The sequence below is a fragment of the Pholcus phalangioides genome, unplaced genomic scaffold, assembly GCF_987345545.1.
Source record: "Pholcus phalangioides strain wild (caught in Gottingen) unplaced genomic scaffold, Ppha-v1.0 ptg000039l_1, whole genome shotgun sequence".
Lineage (NCBI taxonomy): Eukaryota > Metazoa > Arthropoda > Arachnida > Araneae > Pholcidae > Pholcus > Pholcus phalangioides.
In genome coordinates this window covers 3,306,826-3,329,731 of record NW_028301625.1, presented here as the reverse complement: position 1 = coordinate 3,329,731, position 22,906 = coordinate 3,306,826, and the positions used below count along the sequence as shown (strand labels likewise).

The 22,906-nt window shown below is 36.7% G+C and overlaps 1 protein-coding gene across 1 annotated transcript in view; it reads right to left on the bottom strand.

Annotated features, from left to right (window-relative positions):
• Positions 1-22,906, bottom strand: part of LOC149065463 (voltage-dependent calcium channel type A subunit alpha-1-like) — a 426,448-nt gene that overhangs the window by 217,947 nt on the left and 185,595 nt on the right. Inside the window, exons 24-25 of the mRNA XM_089253992.1 lie at positions 20,637-20,736; positions 4,611-4,771 (exon numbers count right to left, since the gene is read on the bottom strand). Coding sequence (XP_089110118.1) covers positions 4,611-4,771; positions 20,637-20,736 — 261 coding nt within the window. The remainder of the gene's footprint in view (positions 1-4,610; positions 4,772-20,636; positions 20,737-22,906) is intronic.

Below are 22,906 nucleotides of genomic sequence, written 5' to 3'. Positions count from 1 at the left end.
ATAACTGATTATATGGAAAGGTTATCAATCACATTTCTAATTGTTTCAATTTATTTATAATTACAACTTTCATTTAAAATAATAAAATATCATAAAAGGTAAAATTCTAATTTAATGGTATTCAAAGAAGGAGAGAAAAATACTTATCATTGCACACAATTTTTTGGTGGAATATATTGGCACTACGGGATAGTGTGAGACGACAGCAGAGTAGTGTCATTATATAGACAATTATTTCATTGAACCAAAGGTTCACTGTGTCATGTTTAACTCCTAGAAATATTTCAAATAGGTACATGCAGTATAAAAATTTCAAATTATACATTTGCTTATTAATATTTCATGTACATACTTTGAACAATTTTAATCATAACCCCTTGCATGTAGAGTGGGAAGGGGAGCTGACAAAGAATGTAATCACTGTTAACTTACATTAAAAATATACTACACAGAACCACATAAAAAATTCTGCCCTGAGAGACCATGGGTCCAGAGGCCATGACCTATATATAGTTAATGGGCTAATAACTATTTTGAACATCACCAAGTATGTATGCCCCCCTTTTACATCCTGAAGCAGGCTCCTAGACAGGAATCTTTGGTAAGGTACTCCCCAGTGGCGTATTTACAAAGAAGCTAAGCGGGCTGTAGCTCAGGGTGAAAATTTCAAAGGGGCTGCAAATTTAAGGAATGACTTGTCAAGTAGTCAACTGGGAGAAGGATGGCTAAACCATAAAGCAAGCACATGAGTGACAGTAACAGTGTGCGAGCATAGGAGTAACAAAAAGAGTGATTTAGAGGGTGTGTGAGTGACTTTGAGAGAGCAAGACAAAATGATTTAGCTTGAGAGTGTGCCAGCATGGGAGTGACTTGAAAAATAAGGAAACATGTCAGTGAAAACTAAATGAGTGACCAAGTGAGCAAGGGATGAATAGAATAACCTAGAGAGTGTGCAAGCATGTGAATAATGAAAGAAAAAAGTGACATATATAGAGAAGGGATCAGGTTAGTTTGTTAGTGTATGCATGGGAGTGGCTTAAAAAGCAATGAACTAGGTTGTGAGGCAAAAAAGAAAAAGAGCAACCTAGAGAGTGAGCAACCGTGAGAGTGACGTAGATAGTAAGGAATGAGGCCAGTGAGAGACATCAGGGGCGTCGGAAGTGTTTCGAACCTGTGGGTGCCCGTCTTGAGATTCATGTAGGAAATTTCGATTTTTGAATCAATTCTGTGGGTGCTCGGACCCTTTCTACAAACTTCCGTGGGTGCTCGAGCACCCACAGCACCCCCGGCTCCGACGCCACTGAGAGACATTGTTATTGATGAAATATTTTAACACTGTATAGAATATAGTGTGCCAAGACCAAAGAGCAATATTTTTATATAGCCAATTATCATTATATTCAAGTTTCAGTCAAGTTTAACTCATAGCATGTAAAATTTCAAATAGGTATATAGTATACAGATTTCAAATAATAAGTTTCCACGTTCATATCTGATCTATTACGTACATACTTTATACAATTTTAAGCATGTTCCCTTGCAATCAGGGAAAGGGGGCACAATGATTGAATTCTCTGTCATGACAAAATTCAATAATTGTTCAATTTTTACATAAAAATATAATTCATATAAAATATAAATAGCCTTATACAAAAATTTACTTCAGAGAACCACATAAAAACTCCTGCCCTGATAGCCCATGGGTGAGGCTTAGCATGCAAAAAGGTGCATAATATAGGCTGAGGCAACTGGGGCATCGAGCCAAATGGGGCCTCACAAAAAAATACATATATTTATTTTGCAACCTTTTAAAGGGGAGCCCCAGGAAGGCATGCTACGACCTTGCCCATGACCATTTAGTTTATAGGCTGATAAATATTTTTTCACCATCACCAAGTAGGCATGTCCCTCCCCCACATCTTGAAGCTGAGTCCCTCCGCCGGAATTTTTGGTAGGGACCCAGTTGAAACTGGGTAGCAGAGGTGCCAACATGACATGAAAAAAATATTGCGGGGGCTGAAAATACCTATTCGTCCTGTACGCAGGAGGAGGAATGGTGTGTGGTATTGTGTATTTTTAAGGATTTATTGGGGTTGGGGGGGCTCAGCACAAAATTTATAGGGAGAGCTCAACATGGCTCAGCCCAAGGGTGGGGCTGACATTTTTGTCGCACCATGGTCATTTTCTGCACACGAGGGCTAATTAGACCGGGACCTACAATTTATTGCCGATTCTGAACAGCAGGCTTGTTTTTTATACTAATCAAGGGGTTGGTGCGCTAACCCCTCGATGGGGGACTCCCTGCTGTAGCAATTTTTTGCTCCGGTCAAGTCGCTGTTTGTTGTTGTACCCCTGTGTCAGGAAAGTTTCCTGACAAGGACGAACCGGGTATCGAACCCACGACACCTCTAAACATCCTTCGGTACTTTAGGCGAATGTCTTATTGACATTCGCCCCTGGTGGGGTTGACAGGGCCTGGGACAAATACCATAATTTTTCATTTTCCATGTTATGAATTCTCTATAGAAGGGCACGAGAAGGCTTGGGGCCCGCAAAGATCCTAGCCTAATGGCCCTACCCCAGGATGTGGGCCATAGGAGCTCAAATAGCCTCAGCTCCCAGGTTCCAGCACATATGGCTCAAGCGCCGTGACAACCGGTATTTATCTTTTTTTTACACTGTAAATTCACTACGGAGGGGCCCATTTTAACCTGACCTAAGGACCCGCCAAAGATCACAGCCCAACAGGAGGGAAAGGATTTATAAATTTAAATAAAAAAACAATGGTAAATAAACCAAAAATGAAGCATTGAAAATATCTTGGAAAATTTATCCTCCAGTTCAGCGGTTCTCAACCTTTGGAAGCCTGTGGCCTGGTTTCATTTGCTTTTGCAAGGGGAAGGCCCGGTCAAACACACGGCTATCTGCGAATAAATAAGGGAAACTACCAATCACTTGCAGCCCAGTATGAATGATGTCAGGGTCCGGCGGTTGAGAAACACTGCTCTAGTTCGATAGCAATAGTAAAATAATGCTTACCTTTTCTCTAAACGCTGTCTTTGGCGTCACTATTTGGTCTCTCAGCTCTCATGTCTTTATATTTTGATAATATAATCCTTATTTTTAACATTATAATTCGTTTAAAAACAATAAAATCGCTGGTCTTCGCAGCTTGTAACTAAGGTCATGCCTTTCTCTCTTTCAAAATGGCTGTCTTCTTTGTTGATACTCGCCAAAGCTGTATTAAGAAGTCTTTGTTACGCTTGTCTTTAATACGCTTTGATGCTCACTGACAGGAAAGACGGGAGGGGGAAACGCATCGTGCCCTATACGGTTCTTGGTCGTTGTCGGTTGTTATAAATGGCAAGTGTGACATTATGATGGGCAAAAAATTTGGATTATTTCAAAAGAAACTAATTATCGTATAAGATATTCTCCTTTGAAACGAAATGCTGTAAAAATGACAGTACAACTATTTTAGAGAAAAAATTAAGATATTTTGGTGGTTATTGAGTGAATACATTTTTACTATACCATTCGGTATCAGACACGTAGAAATTTCTGACCTCTTTCCGACGCTCGGTATTCATTCGACGTGGCAATGTCGATTAGACGTCCTGACGATACCGTTGTGCGACTGGGGATTGTCACACAGACTATATTACAATTTAGGATCACATTGAATATTTTTGATCATACAGTTTTATTGAACACTCTTTTTAAGGGATTATAAAAGTTTGATATTTATTTGATATATATAAGTAGTTATTTATAAGAGCATACATTCCATAAGGTCAATTACAATAGGCTAAATAGTCTTCAGGCTATATAGGCCCTTTGAGTCTTTGTACTCTTTAAAGAAAGTTTCACATTAAAAAACAATAAATTTAGAGTGATTTTTTAGAACTGATTTTTTGTGAACAATTTAGAAGTAGAATTTTAATTAGGATAAAAAATATATAAGAACAATAGATTCAACACAAATTTTTACCATATAAATGTATTTATGTATAAAATTTTTTTAAAAATGTAAGCAAAAAAATATATAATTAGTTAAAGAATGGCACATGGGAAAGACAAAGATGATTATTGAAATATTAGCCATAACCTTAATTCCTTTCTTTGAAAATTTATTTTCCTGTACTTGTTTAAGACCAGAAAAAAAAATGCTTTAAATGAAAATTTTTTTGTCACAAAATTATTCATAGGGTGTGAATAATCAGCAGAAGAGAGTAGTTATATATACTTTTTGATACAAACGGCCACAACAATATTATGTCAAAAATAACTGAGAGAGAGGTTAAAGATTTAAAAAATTTGAATTTACAAGAAAATATGAACAATTTATTTGGATAATCTTTCTGTACTGTATTTAATTTAGATAGCCACATCACTATGAAATTGTTAACTTTATAGAAAACTGAATAGTTCATGAAAATAAATTCCAAGTATGATTTAATGACAATTGACTTCATTCATGGCCAAACAAAAACTTCAGAAAAAAAAGTTGGTTCTCTATAATTTTGAAGAAAAAAAATGGGAAAAGACTTTCACTTAGATTTACTGAGTATTAAAATCACTGACATATATCACTCAATAGTATTACATACTCGCATTCTTCAGGACGAAGTCGGGATTCATCTGTGCAGTAAAAAAATTTTCCATTGAACAACTGAACAGCCACAACAGCAAATATGAATTGGAAAAGAATATATACTATGAGGATGTTCACTACATTCTTCAATGATGTTAAAACACAGTCAAACACTGCCTGTAAAAAACATTGTGTCAGCTGTCATAGTAAATCATGTACTACATTTCAATAGAATGACATATATTTAGGATTGCCAAATTCTGAAAATTAAAATATGGATCATATGTTTCTCTGTGGGTTGTTAACTTAAAAGATAGATATACACCCAAATGACATACTTAACCCTTCGTAGGAGCAGAAGCATTTATAAGAAAATTCTTGTTTTCCTCTGCAACAGATAGCGCAAATACAATAACCAAAACATTGAATAATCTTTTAACACTAACATTTTTTGTACAAGACAGTAGTCACTTTGTGTCTCTGACAGTACCTAATGATAAAAGAATCATTTGGGGTCACCATATACAAATCTTGGTAATAGTGGTGAATTCTGCAGTAAGAAGTCTCATTAACTTTTTAATTTGAAAATTAAAATAAGTTTGAGCCCAAGTTCAGTTCTCAGCCTAAAATATAAAAGAAACATATGTTTTCTGGATATTACACGAGGTCAACTCAGTAAGAAAAGTCATCTGGTTTTTGCTGGGACTCAAACTCAAGCCCTATTGGGCTTGAGTCTAACATGGGCAAGCATGCTACCATCTACATCATTGGAGACACAACCCTGCTTTCCTTATTTCATGTACTGTGGCATAAAGCACTGAAGTGTTTGAAGTTATGTAGATGGTAGCATGCTTGCCTGGTTTACAAGAGGGCCTGGGTATAGGTACTGGTGGAGACCAGATGACTTTTCGTTCTGAGTTCACCTCACTCAATATACAGAAAACATCTGTTTCCTTGATATATTGGGCTAAGAAAAAACTGTATCTCTCTCTACCATTCCACCTGGAGGCCATTTGCTGAAGTTCAGATAAGCTACTAATGTCTCTACTTCAGCGCCTCATGCCACAGTGAATGAAATAAGGAAGGCAGGGTCATGTTTTCAGTAGTGTAGATGGTAGCATGCTTGCCTGATTAGCAAGAGGGCCTGGGTTTGGGTACCGGTAGAGACCAGATGGCTTTTCTTCCTGAGTTCACCTAAGAATAATATCCAGAAAATATGTGTTTCCTTAAAATAAGTTTAGCAATTTTTTTTTAGGAAACTGAGACATTTCTTTGAGATACAGAATGTCCGGCGACCCTATATACATTTCATTGTAGCATCAGAAATATGCTTGTGACAAAATCACTGTTTCTCATTAACTAAATTTTGGAGCTTTCAAAATATTGTTTAAATTTATGAGTTATCTTTATTGTATTCCACCTAACATTAAGAATGTAGAATTTATCAAACTTATTTTTTTTTGTTATGAAACTAAATATAATAGCACAGTAATTAGCCTAATTTATGAACTATACAAGAGAAAAAACAAGTTTAATGGCAAACACTCTATAGGTAATAGTTTTAAATGGAACTAAAAAATAGCTGATCAAACGTTTATCCCTATCGTTGAATCAAGAAATATTTTTCTGTTTTTAAGTTATCATAGGTTTGAGATTTTTTAATATTTCTGAAGTACTATTTGAAGATCTCAACCAATGGTGTTGGAGAAATTTTGAGAAAGAATTGATAAGTTGAAAATTAATCTATTTCTGATGCAACAAATATTAACAAGTGTCATCACATGCATATTTAGAAAAACGTATAATGCAAAAAGTAAAGAGTGAGTTTTATTAGCACACAGTAAAAACAATGTAAACTCGCATAAACGTGTAGAAAAGTCCCTTAATCAAAGCTCACTTACAGTCACTACTTACTAAAACCCAAATAAAAAATAAAGTGAAACTCCACTCTATGTGCATAAAAATGTTTTGATATGATTAGGCAGCAACTCCTACATACCTTTGCAATAAAGATTTTTGAAAAAACTTTGCTTTGAAAAAAAAAGATTTAAATATTAATATTTAAATATTTAAATATTAATGTCTTATCTTTAATTACTTTGCTGTATTTTAATATGTATGAAACTTAAATTTCCTATTTTAAATTTCTCCATTATATACGGTACCTCTTGAAGAAATCTATAATATGCATTCTTGGCTTTCTTAAAAAAGATAGTTGTATTCACCTGTTACTTGTCCAATGCTTCTATTCTCTTTTGGAATAGTCGAAATAATGTCTCTTTTTATCTTTGGAGTTGCATTCAAGTTTCTCTCACTGAAATTTGTGAATACTCCTCACTATTTGCAAGTTTTCACTCCACAAAATTTTTTAATCCCCCTCCCCCAGCGTCAAAGGTGAAGTTGACTGATCTAATGTATATATGCATATATGAATTGACATCATCATCATCGTGCCCCCCCCCAGACTTCCATTACTAGTTACAATCACTTCTGCATGATACAAGCTTCTTAAATACATAGCTATCAAGGAAATTTATTCACACCTTGATTTGATAAACTTCTTTTTCCCTAATCAACAGAGTTTTAGATCATCATTATCTGTATCCACCCAATTAGCTCTTTTCATGCACTATTTATCTAGCAGTAAAATCTAGCAGTAAATATCAGTTTGCAAAAATTTGCAAATTGATATAATTTTCTTGAATTTTTCCAAAGTTTTTGATAGGGTGCCCCATTATAAACTTCTACTTAAACTTCAAATCATTGGCCTATGTGTTCAACTTATTAAATGGGTGGAAGCCTTCTTCACTAACTGTTGTCAGTATATCTACTTTGAAGACCAGAACTTTCCATTCCTCCAGTTAAAGTCTGGCACACCCCAGGGTACGGTCCTCTTATGATTATTATTTTTAATTTATATAAACGATCTACTAAATTCCATCAATTGCCATATCTGATTCTTTGCAGACAATTGTGCCATTTATCAAACAGTACACAACGAATCCAACCAATCTCTTCAACATAATCTCAATATTATTATATTTGAATGATGTTCGTTCTGGAAATTGCCCCTAAAATCCTCAAAAACAGTTTTTATGAAACTTACTCACCAAAGACTTTGAATGGACTTTTTTTAGAGTGCTGTTTAGTGTCTCCCACAGGGGATGGAGGAGGTTAGTCTTGGCATAGCTGCATTACCCATACTTTCTCCAGTACTATGCACTATCAAATATTTGTTATTAATTATATACCCCAATATTTTTTTGAGGGAATATTTGTGCTGATTTCAATCAAGAAAATATCTTTATATCTTTCATTCTTTACACTCCACTGTCCACATTCATAGCAAGCATTAATGCTAACAGAGACTTTAAAATTAATTCTAGATGTAATCATTTTGGAAACCAGGAAATTTTATAAGAAATTTTAACTGGTGGACCATTTGAAAAAAGGGCACACAAAGAGGAATGAACTCTAGAAGCGTACACAGGGGGATGGCAGAGAGTCTCCTCGAAGACCATTAAAAATTTTAAAAATTTTAAAAATTTTTAAATACTTATGAAAAAAAATTAAATGAAAATACATTTTAATACTATTGCGAAAAATATCATAGCACAATTTCTGAAGAACCTCTCTGGAAAATAATCTCCAGTTGCCAAACCGGAAATGTCAAGATATGCTCGAAGCTTCTGGATTTATCTAGAAGGTCTCCAGATGGTGGCGCCACAAAACCGGAACTACAGAAGAATTTTAGAATTTTTGTCCTATCTATAAAAACAGTCAGAGTTGTTGGACTTTAAGCTTAAAGCGAGATTCTTATTTGTCAATTGCGTTCTGTCTGCTTGTGAATACATGTAAAATAGCTGTTTTCTGTGAATAAATCTGTGACTTCCTGAAAACTGCTTCATTCCTCTGATTATTTCAAGGACTGCGAGATCATGGGCATACGCAGAATTTTCTCAAGAGGGTTTCAATTTTTTTTTCTTCTCGGGAGAAGGGGGGTTTACATTTTATCCTGCAAAAAAACGCTATAATCTCGGCTTGAGGGGGGGTTAGAACCCCAAAACCCCCTTTGCATACGCCGCTTGGCAGTCGAGTGGTTAGGGAACTAGCTTCTCACTGTACAGTTCTGGGTTCGAATCCCGGTTTGGGCATGGATGTCTACTAACCTAACACTAACAAATTCCCTGGATGGATCATGCTGATCCCTTCGGAATATGTGAAGATCCCGTTATTATTATTAAAAAAACTATTGTTGTGTGATACTGATGAAATAAATAAAAAAATCCATTATTTGTCAAACCTCTGTACTCCTCAAGCTAGATACTTGTCAGAGTCCCTGCTGTTGGGGATTTACGGAATTTAACTCTTGCAGTTAGTTTTTTATTGTCAAAATATACTTGTTTAAGTTTTGACTAATCTTTTTTCTCTCTATATTTACTCATTTTCTCCTTAACCTTCTATGAGACTTGGACTTTTTTTCAGGTTTCTGTCACAGACGAGATCTTTCCTTTTCTTTTTCACCCTTCACAAATCCAAAACATATCCATACTCCCTATCTGGGCTATCTTTGGCCGTTTTGGACTTTATAGAGTTAAAAGTTGCCACTCTTTTTCCTTGATACATTTCACAAAAGTTGCTTCAAATTTGTGCCCCTTTTTTTACAGGCTTCTGTGACCCCCCCCCCCCCCGCCCTCCACCGTTAATCACTAGGCAAGGTTTCATTTTTACTTGATTTCAGTTGTGGATCCTCATAATATCTCGATGACTCGGGAGAGCCACTGATGATTTGGGGATAAAAGTACTATCACCTACATAAAATTGAAAATAAAGTTCTTGAAAAGAGATGTGGTGTTTTACAGAAGGTTTTATTTTCTGCAGCAATGAAAATGTGGATAAGTGAAATTTATAAAACACCATGGAAAGGGTTAATTATCATCATATATAAGGTTGAATTTGAAGAATATTTAAAAAAACAGCAGAAAGAAAGGCTGTGGCCCATCAGTGGCCAGTTTTTCTCTTCACTGGTGGGCCAAATAGGAAGGCCTAAATCTCATCCAGTTAACATGTAAAAAAAACACTTGGTAGTAACATATTCAGCCGCTGTGGTGGACGAGTGGTTAGAGTAATGGACTCACATTGTGGGGATCTGGGTTCAAACCCCACCACTGCCACAGTGGTAGTCAGCTGAAGTTGATTTCCTGTGGTTCCCAACTTTGAGGTGCGAATGTGAGCTAATCTCACCGTTAAAAAGTCTCACAACAGAGAGCAACAGGCCTACAACAGTACAAATATTCAAACATCCCACTTCACTCAGAATTTGTAGTATAGATGGCATCACTAAAAATTCACCACAACACTATAAACACACTCAGACTGCTAGGTATACATACTCACACTTACAGCACAACTCTATCTGAGATATTTTTATTTAATAGAACATTGCTATATATATATATAGTGCAGTGGCATAACCAGGGGGGGAGCAGAGCACAATCAAAATTCTGCCAACATTGGCGCCTATCTTCCTAAAAATGACTAACAAAGTCTGTGACAAAAAACAAGTTCTGAATTTTTTACTGTCGTTCTATGTTGATTTTACTGAGGGTCAATATGTGCTTAGAAGGGGAGAAGGATGGGTTTAGGCTTCTTTTTTGTAGTTACACTGTGAGCTCCTATAGCTTTTCATAGGCATGCACTGGAAGGATAAGGTGTGATGCGGTGACATATTGGAAACCAGCAATGAGAGTTAGCTTATGTATGGGTCAGTGGAGGGGGGAGAATTCGGTGCTCTTGAGATGCGGTGAGATGCGGTGCTCTTGAGATTTCGGTACTCTTGGTGAACACCCAAGGTCAAACACAATGACACGGTTTGTTCCAGGAAATGGAAGGTGGGTCTCTAAGTTAAAGAGCTTCGAGGCCTGGAAGTTCCTCAAGTTGTTGTGTGCCTTTAAATGATTACAATGAGATAGTAAATGACAACTGTGTGTTACATGTTGGATCCACTGACAGACATGTCCACCCAGACAGACATTCTAGATCAAATCAGTAGATAATTCTTTGACCCCTATGCAGGTCTGCATGGTCTGGTGTCAAAATGGCATCATTTTTGCCAAGGAGATGAGCAGCTTCAGAGAGCACAATATGACAAATTATTCCAAGAAAATGACTGACGCCTTCATCTCTTTTCCCCATATGTACTTGATGGCCGTGTACATACAATCAAAGATAGACACAATCAAGCATACACTATACAACTGATAAAAGCAAGTTTTTGAGTAAGGAAAAAGAGGGCTTAGAATATACATGGACTGCGGTTGTCGCAAAGCTTATAACTTCTTCCAGAAGCTTGTGTTCGTTTTCTAGTATCATTGCTCTTCTCTACCCCTTCAATACTGATATCTTCATACCCTAAGTAGAGTACTAAATTATTTTTTCATCAAATGGTCAATATTTTTTTTTCTAGATATTTTCTTTTCCTTAATATCTGATTGATGAGTATATTTTTGAATACATATTTTTTCTTTGTGTTCATACAATATAAACTAATACTATTAATATTTGTTTATACATTATTAAGTAATACAGTTACCTCCATAAACCGGCCGTACACTATTCTGGCCCGACCAGCAATGTGGTATTTTCGAGCTGACTTCCTTGGTGTCTGGAAGTGGAAAACCTGTTACAACCTCTCCAGGGCCCGACTTTGATATGAGGAGCCGCGGAGAAAGCAGAAATCATGGGACTCTTGAGACTTAGGTCAAAGATGTTTCATTAGTGAATGAATATATGTTTCAACTTCTAGGCCCCCAAAATTATGATACCCGGGGGCAAATCCATCCACCCATGTGGAAATCGCGTCTTGTTCATATCTATGCACAGAAATTTGTAGCACATTTAATTTTTTTAATTTACCTTCCGGTAATTCAGTGATTTCAGTACTTTATCATAACCCTAGTTTTATATGCGCCGGATTAGTGAGAGTCTACTGTATACTTTTTGAGATCTTCGAAGTGATGTCATGTTAATACTGTATACCAGGAGCAGTGATTTTGCAAAATCTATATATGTATGCATTAGAAAAACAGCTGCAGATATATCACTGATTATTGTACTCTGGCGAAAGATATTATTGCCATCGGGTATCTGAAAATAGTAGTTGAAATAACACCAGGAACTGGTTGCTCCAGAACTGGACAAATCTCCAAAAATTTACATGCTTGAATCAATATTTTATGTACTAGTGCCGGATACATATGTCGGCAGAGAAAGAGGAGTATGGAGACGATCATCCCTTCCCTGTTCAGTGAAAAAAATTGTATTATTGACATAGATGGCAGGGTGGAGGTAGGACTTTGCTGCCTGCTCCCATTTACTATACACGCTACTTCGGTGATTTTTCAACGCCTCCTTCCCCCCATTCGAGGAGTCTGCATTCACTTATAGTCAGATATTTAAAATTTTTACATGCCCCTAAGATTGTCGGACAATAGATTCGTTCAGTCCTGGTTTCCTCCCCAAACAGTAGCATAAAATTACCTCTAATGCATTGTGTCAAAACATCGCCACAGTAGGCGCTCGGGTTCATGAATTTATACCTCATACACACCTTCAACATTGAATTCATCAATTCTCATTATGATGAGTGTGCAGAACGCATTCTTAAATAACGAAATTCGTCAAAATTATGAAAGTATATTTCAGACTCTAGAATCAACTGCTTCCGAATTAGCAGGAAAGTGCAGTATTCCTGTCGAGTACAAAAAATACAGGATGCAAAAAAAAACTTGTCCATGATGAGATCACCAAAGATGAAGTTGTGTCAAATAGTCGGAGAAACTTCATAACAAAAACATATCTAGTCTCACTAGATTCCATCATTAACATCTTAACAGAAAGATTCAGGCAGTTAAAAAAAACAGCATGCAACGTTTTGTCTCCCTGGATCCGATTCACTTTTTTGAAGACGACATGCAAGAACAAAATCACTGTTTTGGCTAAAGAATAAGATGATGTCTTAGATAAAGATGAACTAGTGAAGGAATTTCTTTCATTTAGAAACCTATGCAAAAATATATAGGACGATATAAAAGCTTTGAATATCAGCACAATGCTAAAATTCATGATTACACATGGAATGAATGCAATTTTTCAAAATATGGAATAATTGTACAGACTTTATCTAACTTTGCCAATCAGCATGTTAAAAATGATAAAATCGTATTTAAGATCGACTATGAAAGAAGAAAGATTAGCGGGATTGGCTTCAATGTCAACAGAAAGTAAATTAGCCAATGAGCTCGATATTCAAAAAGTACTTGAGCACTTTTCAAAGATGAAGAAAAGGCGGAAAAAGTTCTGATTATGAATTTTGGTCTTGCAAAAATTCATGTCAAAACTCAGAGAGGAAGTGGATCATATAGGTTTTAATCTACCTTTTTCAGCTTTACTTATGAGTGCAAAACTGTTGCATACATCCCATGATAAAAACGATATTACATAGTTCTAGAAACCCATAAATATATTTTTTCTCACTGTCCTGACAAGTTCAATTTTTTCACGGTTTTTCGTTCCGCATATCTTGTAGTTTACACCACACAAATTATTATTTACATTTTTATTTTCAGTTAAAAAAGGTGTGTGAAAAATAAACACGAAAATAAAATGTAAACAAATGAAGTTTTTATTGAAATTTTAACAAGTTTCTTTGTGTACTTAATTTTTTTTAAATTGCACCTAAATGAGGAACAGAATAAGGCGCCTTATTATATTTTGCATCACCACTGACAAAAACCTGTCTACACCACTGCTATAGTGGTTAAATACTAGATGGAAAATTGGGTGGCTTTAGATGTCTCATATCTGCTTTAGATGAAAATACTTTAAGGGACTGGGTGCGCACATTTTAAAGGTTCATAGGACATTTATGTGAATATATCTCTTTTTTTTTTTTTCTTACAGTTTTGTTGTGTAGCCTTGCGACTATTACATTCATACCGTTTGCTCATAATCAGCATGTTGGAAAAATCTGAGAGGCAGCAGTTTTTTTTTAATTGGATCGATTGGTCATTTTCTGGAATGCTGTAAAAAGCTACGTTTGTATATTTTTTAATGGGAAATTTATATTTATCAATAATTAAATTGAAAAACCTCATTTATGATTTCATCCAAAAGTTAATGTGTATATTCTTTTAATTTCTTGTGAGTGATTAAAAAAAATGAAACAAATTATTTTTAATATGAGAAATGTAAACATAAATTAAAATTATTTTTTTTTGTTATCAGCACATCAAGAAAAATTAAGTTGATATGAATATTTCTTTCTTGATATGCTTTTAATGCCACATGTCTGTGTGAACAAGGCTTGACAAATTGAAAAAAAATTTTGCATGAGTAAAATTTCATGTGCTCCAAACATTTTTTTTCATCAAAATTGGTTCGAAATAGAGAGTATAACTTGTGTATAACTCTTTAACTTGTCTGACACTTAGGGATGCTTTTCTATGCTAGCAGGCACACTGACATAATTTCAGATAATTTTGCACTGTCCTAAGACTTCAATTCACTTATTATATATAACAAAATTGGGCACCAATGTAAATTTTTTAGTCACCATGTTCACCTGGCGCTTAGGATTTGTCAAGCCCTGCCTTACAAATATCAATTTTATGCTGAATCAGAAAAATAAAATAAAAACTTGCATTCTTATATTTAAATAATAGATTTTGTACATCATTTTCTTGTTCTGAACCTGTTGATCCAGATTCATCATACATGACGATCTGCATAGTTCCAGATGCTATCAATTATGTCAATTGGTTGTAGCATCTCCATAGTCTTTTTTTGTGAGGCTAAATCCAATAAATGAGTCTTTTATGAACTCACCTGAAATATATTACATGAAATCTTCTCCCACGATGCGCTACGTCTGTTCCCTGATTTTATGTGTGTGAACTCTACTTCTCTATCTCGAAACAACTCATTCCATAAATTTTTCATTTCTGTTTTTAAGGGGTTGTTCCATTACAAATAGGTAGGCTGCAGCAATGGTATTATTCAGTCTGGGATGATGAAAAGTCTAGTACCATAGTGCTGTTTGAAGCTTGCTTTGACAGTTTGCTTCAAATGGGCTGGTGCACTATCCATAACAAGTACAGACTTTAGCTTGATATATAATCAATAGGGTTTTTTCTGCCATACTTCCCATTTATGGTTGTTCATCAGTTCATTCATCATGGAGCCTTTTGTGACAACAGTCACTACAACATCTTCAAGAAAATCACCCCCAGAATGTTTTAAAGTCCTTTGAATATGAGCTTTGACTTCAGTTTTGTGCCATCTTTGAATAATGGATTTAAATTTTTCCCCTTCAACAAAGAGAAAATACCTGAGAAAAAGAAAGTTAAGCCCAGAAAAAAGTGTTCGGTTTATCTGGTATGCTGGAAAATACAAGGTTTTCCAGAATGCCTGATTATGGGCCAGTATATGATATAGTATGACACTGTTTAAGACTTTTTTTGCTCTTCACTACCTATTCCTGTGTGCAGGACCTGCATTTTTCTCATTTTTAATTACCATAAGTGCTCTCTTTCATTTATGTAATTCAAAATCCTCATTCTTCGACAAAAATACATAGGCTGATTTTTTAGTAGTGCCAATTATCTATGTTCTAGATCAGTGGTTCTCAACCTTTGTTGACTCGCGGAGCCCTTTTCAGTATATAAATTTCTATGGCGGAGCCCTGTTTGACTCGAGGATCCCTTTTTTGTACATAATTTTTATAGCAGAACCTTGTAGGCCTCTCTTATTTACTTATCTATCAAATTTACTGATTCATTTTATTTTCCTCGAGTCACCGTAGAGCCCCTGAGAGGTACACATGAAGCCCTTGGGGCTCTGTGGAGAACCAGTTGAGAAGTGCTATTCCAGATTTATAGTATACACACAAAGTTCTAAGTTTTACAGGCCTTTGATGCAACCGTCACTGTTGTGTAAAACGTGTTCCCAGTGATGTGGAAGCGTTGGATACTATTGGCACAGCCTGATCTTTGGATGGTATGAAGCGAGTGGTCTATTGCCTGACACATTTTCCCATCCCTCTCCGAAGTCTCTTACCCACCTTGCTACTGTTCTGTCATGCAGATGCACTGCTAGCACTTGCAGTACTTGGTGACAAACTGTCTGCTTCTGAATTCATAAGAAAGATGGCAGTATTACTTTAACACACAACAAGCATTTCTGGGAAATAAACTTCACTGTAGGTTCACAACACATACACATACTTTCCAACATGTACTCATTTGTTAGAAATTCCATAGAGGAATACGGACGAGGTGCATTTGTGGTTTAGTAGTAGTTCTTGGTGACACCGTTATACATTGCAACCTCTAGAGCAGTGATTCCCAACGTGGGTATTAATGCCCCCTGGGGGCGATGGAATATTCCAGGGGACAGTTGAGACTACAGTTATAACATAGGATCTTATGGATTAGATTGCGTTGGTGGGCGATTGGAGAAAAAAAATTTCTGAAGAAGGGGGCAATAGAACAAAAAGTTTGGGAAACTATGCTCTAGAGCAGTGGTTATCAACCTTTTCTGACTCGCAGAGCCCTTTTCAGTGTATAATTTCTATAGTGGAGCACTGTTTAACTCGAGGAGCCCTTTTTAGTATATTATTTATATGGCGGCCCTCTTAGGTCTCTTTTTTTTGTTTGTTTATCAAATTTATTGATTTATTTTATTATCCTCGAGTGGCCGTGGAGCCCCTGGGAAGTGCACACGGAGCCCCAAGGGCTCCGCAGAGCACCGGTTGAGAACCACTGCTCTAGAGCATTAAATTTTTAACCAGCTCCTCTGCTCTTGCTTCAAAAACATTGTGATAGTATTCTGGCCAGCTTGTCTACAACTTCTCTGTTCCTGTTGTCACTGTGCATGCACATGGAGGGGAGAGGGCAAGTTAATTTGCTCTGAGGGACTGAGGGATGGTAGGTATTTAACTTACTTGTGGTATAAATGACATGACTTGTCTCACTTTCATGACGTCGCCACTGTTAAAAAATCAAACCATGCATATATATGTGTTATAATACAGTATAACCCTTCTTTTGAGGACACCAGCAAGACTAAAAAATTCATACGTAAAAGAGGGGGTGACTTAATAAGTGAATGTTAATGACTTGAAATGCATACTTTTATTACAAGGGAAATTATTATTTGGCCGTAAGAAAATGGTGACCATTAAGAGGAGTTTTACTGTAATTTAATAATTTCACCTCAACACACACTAGTGTAATTTATCATTTGACCATATTTATGGAAAAATAACCAAAAGCATATGCATTAGTCAAAGCATGTTGACCATTTAAAATTATGTGTCATTTTCTTTTTGATAGTGATAGGGGTTTAATCATCGGCGATTCTATGGTTAGGGAACTTGGGAACCGAGTGTGTAGGGATTTTCGGGGTTTCGAGCGCTGTTGTCTTCCTGGGGGGAAGATTGGCAACGTTCGAGACGTTCTTCATCGCCGAAAGTTGCCCTTGCGGGTGATTCTGTGGGTGGGAACAAATCAGGTAGGAGCGAATATTAGTGAGTCTCTGTCAGAATACCGGGATTTACTATTATCCGCTAGGGAGGGGGGTTCAGATGTGGCAGTGATTCCAGTGCTGCCAAGGGGTAGTAGGGGATATAGGAGTAGGATCCACCAATTCAATATAGGCCTGAAGGACATTTGCTCCTCACTTGGGGTCACGTTCTTGGAGCTTCCCGCATTTACCGATAGGTGGCTTTGTTCGGATGGGATCCATCTAAATAAGAGAGGGGTCTGGGAGGTTTACGATAGTCTTAGGTCAGGTTTTTTACTCCCAGACCACGTAGTCGGGAATGCGGGTTAGTTAATGATAATCACAACAGTACTGACTTGAAATTATCCACCTCTGACTTGGATGGCTTCTCGATTGACAACAAACCACCCGGCAAATTAAAATGTGTGTTAATAAATGCCAGGAGCTTGGGTAATAAGAAAGATTTTTTAGAAACTATGATAGTTGTGGAGGGCTTGGATCTTATAGCCATTACAGAATCTTGGGCAAAGGATGGAGATGAATCTTTCTTACACATCTCAGGATACGATACTTTTTTGAGAAATAGATCTGATAGGAAAGGGGGGTGGAGTGTTGATATACGTGAAATCCTGTTTGAAGGCTAGAGAGTGTAACGTGCAGAGAAGTGATATTGAAACCATATGGGTTGAACTTGAGAACAAAAGACGTCATAAGCTTATTGTTGGGGTTTGTTACATTCCACCGAATAGGGATCAAAACTACATTGCCAAAATGCATGATGAAATTTCCTACATGTGTAAGCGAAAGAGGGTTCTCATACTAGGGGATTTCAATTACCCGGGTATTGATTGGGAGAACCTTTCATCTGGAAATCAGTATGAAAGAGACTTTCTTAAGTTGGTGCTCGAAAATTTTTTGTATCAGCATGTATCAGAAGCCACTAGGGATACTGCTATTTTGGATTTAGTTCTTACTAGTTCTGAGGATCTAGTTGAACATGTTTCGGTGGGGGAAGAGTTTTCTTCCAGTGATCATCGTATCGTCAGATTTCACTGTAACTTTTCCTCGGGTAAGGTTGATAACAAAAGACTGGTTCCTTGTTTTCGGAGAACTAACTTTGATGTTTTGAGAAGAAGGTTAGCGGAAGTTTTCAAAGACCGGTTGGAATCAGTAGGGGTGGTAAGTCAATGGGAAGAATTTAGTACGAAGCTGTCCTCTGTTTTGCACGACGTCATACCCTTTGTTCGAAAAAAGCGTGTTTGTACATCACACCCTCTATGGTTCACGGATAGCGTGCGGAACCTTTATCTTGAAAAGAAAAGAGCATTCAGAGAGTATAAAAGTGGACGTGGTGACCTATCATTGTTTACTGATAAAAGAAGACTGTTGAATAAAGCGATAAGGGATAGTAAAAAGGAAGTTGAATCTAGGTTGGCAGATAACATTGGCTCTGACCCAAAATCATTTTTTCGATACGTCAATAATGGATGTAAGGGGACAGTTGGCCCCCTCTCGATAGGAGGCTCTAAGGTAGAGAGCAATGTAGGCATGTGTAGTGCTTTCAATGACTTTTTCGCGTCTGTTTTTAATGGAGATAATGATATTCGATATACGGGTGTTGCATGGGGTAATAAAACCCTCAACGATATTCAAGTAGAAGACGTGGAGGTCCTAAATCTTCTAAGAAATGTATGTGCAAGCAAAGCACCAGGACCAGATGATATCTATCCCAGGGTTCTCAGGGAAGGTGCTAATGAATTGTTGGGGCCAGTCGCACAGATATTCAGGAGTAGTGTTGCTGAGAGTATCGTCCCGAGAGATTGGAAACTGGCTAACGTTGTTCCGATATTTAAGAAGGGTAGTAGAGAAGTGGTGTCTAATTATCGTCCAGTGAGTTTGACGAGCTCCCTCTCGAAAATTTTGGAAATTATCATCAAAAGGCAGTTTGTGAAGTGGATAGACGAGAATAATGTATTGTCGGATAATCAGTATGGGTTCAGGAAGGGGAAGTCATGTGTAACTAACCTCCTTTGCTTCTATGATTACGTGACTAAGGCTTTGGGTAAGAGCAAAAATGTCGACGTTGTTTACCTTGATTTCCAGAAGGCATTCGATCGGGTCCAACATGGCAAACTCTTGAAGCGTTTACACGAGATTGGAATAGGGGGCAACTTGCTGAATTGGATGGAATCGTGGTTAAGAGATAGGTCACAACGAGTTATGGTGAACGGGGAATTCTCTGGTTGGACAGACGTCACAAGTGGGGTTCCTCAGGGAAGTGTCCTTGGCCCCATACTTTTTTCACTTTTTATCGACAAACTCGATCAGGGTATCGATGGAATTACTAGCAAATTCGCAGATGATGTGAAGCTAATGGGGGTAATCGGGAATGAAAGCGATAGGGAGTTGCTCCAGACCAACTTAAACAAGATTGCAGCATGGGCAAATGAATGGGGCATGACGTTTAGCGTAGATAAGTGCATGGTCGCTCATTTTGGTTCGAACAACCCATGGTTATCTTACGAGTTGAATGGTGTCACTATCCCGGATGCAACTAGAGTCACCGATTTGGGAATTCTCATTGACGAGCGACTTAAGTTTTCTGAACATTGTTCAGCGGTTGTCAAAAAAGCGAATAGAATGCTTGGTCTCATTTTCAAAAAAGTCTCTTCGCGTTCTGCTAAGGTCATTCTTCCGCTTTTTCGAGGCTTAGTTCGTCCTGGACTGGAGTGTGCTGTAAGGTTTTGGAGACCATACCTACAGAGGGACATAGACTTGATTGAAGGGGTGCAGAGAAGAGCTACACGTTTCCTTATTGGCACACAGGGCTTGAGTTATGAAGAGAGACTTCATTTTTTGAATATGTTTACATTGGATGAACGCAGGTGTCGAGGAGATATGATCGAAGTGTTCAAAATTTTCAATGGGATGGATAGGATGGACCATGAACTTTTAGTACACCGCCAATCGACTGCTTTTACAAGGGGACACCAGTATCGATTGGTGTGGGACAATGCAAGGTTATGGTGTCGCAGGGAATTTTTCTCTAATAGGGTTGTTAATAAATGGAATAGCTTACCCTCGGAGGTAGTAAATTGTAACACAATTGACACGTTTAAAAAGAAATACGATAGACATGTTGGGGTAAATCGAGAGGCTATCCATTCTTAGAATAAGACAACCATAGGTATTCTTTATGGGCATTGTATAATATTTTATCATGTGTATATATTGTTTATAATTTGTGTTAATTGCATTTTTAATGGGGTTGCTGTATTTTTGAAACATATGACATCCATATTTTTATGGGCATCTTTTTATCAGCCACCTCGTTGGGCATTTTGCCTGTTGTGGCGTTGTATTTGTATTTGTATTTGTATTCTGTCAGTCAACTTCAATCTGAAATTGTAAATAAATTGGTATATTTTCATAATATATAATGAAATAATGAAAATAAATAGTAATTGTGTTTTTTACGCACCTTTAGCTTTGGAACACGCTTAATGGTTTTAAGTGGCCTAAGTACTCTTAAAACTCTCAATGACTTAATGGTACTGAGGTTTTGTCCAGTACTACTTCCCCTGAAAGCCAAATAGAGAGAAGATTTAGTTTTTTACAATCTTACATGAATGCAAAAATGTCATCAACATAGCAGCATACCACAAGTACATTTTGAGTAATACCACTATGTTCAAAAAGATCTGGAACTTATTTTATTATGGAAGAATGAGTACATGTAGAACCTGTTTATTTGGCATTTCCTTCGAAGTAACTACTCTGTGCAATTATGCATTTTTGCCATCGTTCCTACAAAGATGTAAATGTGGATTGCAAGCCTCCTTTTGCTACATCCTCCAGTACCTTTGTTACTGATCACTGCACTTCTTTTTGGAACCTGAGAACTGTTGTCTCTTAAGCAAATTCTTTATCCAAAGAAAAAGGAAAAAGTCACATGGGGTGAGATCAAGGTTGGCGAGATCATAAACTGGTTGTGGAAGTAGCAGAATGGGATGCTTTGACAAATAATCTGCCACGGGGGGGGGGGGGGGACCTGTGAGCCAGAATATTATCATGATAGAGAACTCACAACTTGGCTTTCTAAATAGGCTTGTTTTTCTCTAATAGAGTTGTTAATAAATGGAATAGCTTACCTCCGATGATCGTGAATTCTAATACAAATGACACATTTAAAAAGAATTATGATATACACAGTGGGATAAATAGAAAAGCTATACATACTTAGATAAAACAACCGTAATATTTTTTATGGGCAGTGCATTATATAGTATTATTTATTTGTTTTTCTTTCATGATATATGCTTTTATATTGGGTTGCTGTATTTTGGTTATACAGTGAAACCTCACTACAACGATACTCGATACAATGATAACTCCCTCTCCATCGATAATTTTCCATATCTATTTTGAAATTGCCTTTATCCTTACGTTAAACTCCTCTTGATACAATGATATCCTCTACTACGATAACTCCTCACATAATGATATTTTTCAGAGAGCTATAGCAATATTTTTTTAGCTTTGGCTGTTTCCTTTGACCTTTTTTCAAACTCTTCTCTTCAACAAGTCTATGAAACTGGTTTTGTTCTGTTTTTTTTCTCGAATGCTTGTTGTGGTTATTTATTGGATTTTTTCACCATTTTGAACACCCTCTCATCCCCCTGCTTCTCCCACAGGTTAGCATTAATTAGCCCTTTGAACAACCTTCTTCTGTGTATTACAGAAAATATATACTTTTGGTGAATTGTCTGCCCTGCATACAGAGAGCTCTCTTCTTCATTATTTGAGAATAGCAGCACAATCTAATTGTTTGTTACTTTAGTAGCTGTAAGTGGGTTTTCTGACAACCAACCTGTCTTTTTATTGAGGACTTGTCGACTGTCCAGAGTTCAGAAATTCCTTTTTGTCACTTTTTTTTCTCCAAGCCAGGGCCGTAAATAGGATTTTTGCCACCCAAGGCAAACATAATTCAGCCACCCGGGGCAAACATTATTTTGCCACTCCCACAACTTTAAAGTTTGATAATTTTGTAATGGTGTTCTTTTGTTCCCACCTAAAACTGCTGCTCCCCCTAAATTTCGCCACCCAGGGCAGTTGCCCTCCCTGCCCCCTCTAGTTATGGCCCTGCTCCAAGCTACCTATTTCTAAAATTCAACACCTTCTGCTGTGTCACAATAATGAAGTCTAGTATTTCTGCTTCATGACATGAAACTGCTGGGTAATAATTTTTCCCACTAATCTATTACAAATCAAAGTCATATATCACCAATATGAAAGTTTCTTTGCCAGTGTTTTCAAATAAAATAGATATATGGATACAATACACATTTTCTATAATTTTTATTCACTCAAATTTTCATTGTCATATTATATATTTTTCCATTCAAAGTCACTTTAATGATTTTTATCAGCACTGGCATATGCAATGGGAGGGGGGATTACTTTACTACTTTGGTTTAAAAAACAAAAGTAGTAAAAAAACGAACCCCTATCCCTTGAAAAAATTCTGCCTATCCTTATAATTATCAAACCTTATGGCAAACATGAAATTTTTTGTTACCTACATAAATAATTTTTAATAATTAATTTATTAATATTGGGCAAAATAAGAGCTCATAAGAGCATTTCTAATGATACTAACTATGAAAAATGGAAAGAAATGTTTGCAGTGCCACAATTGCAGCACAGTGAGATGATGCCTCACAATAGAACTATAATCCATTCAACGATATT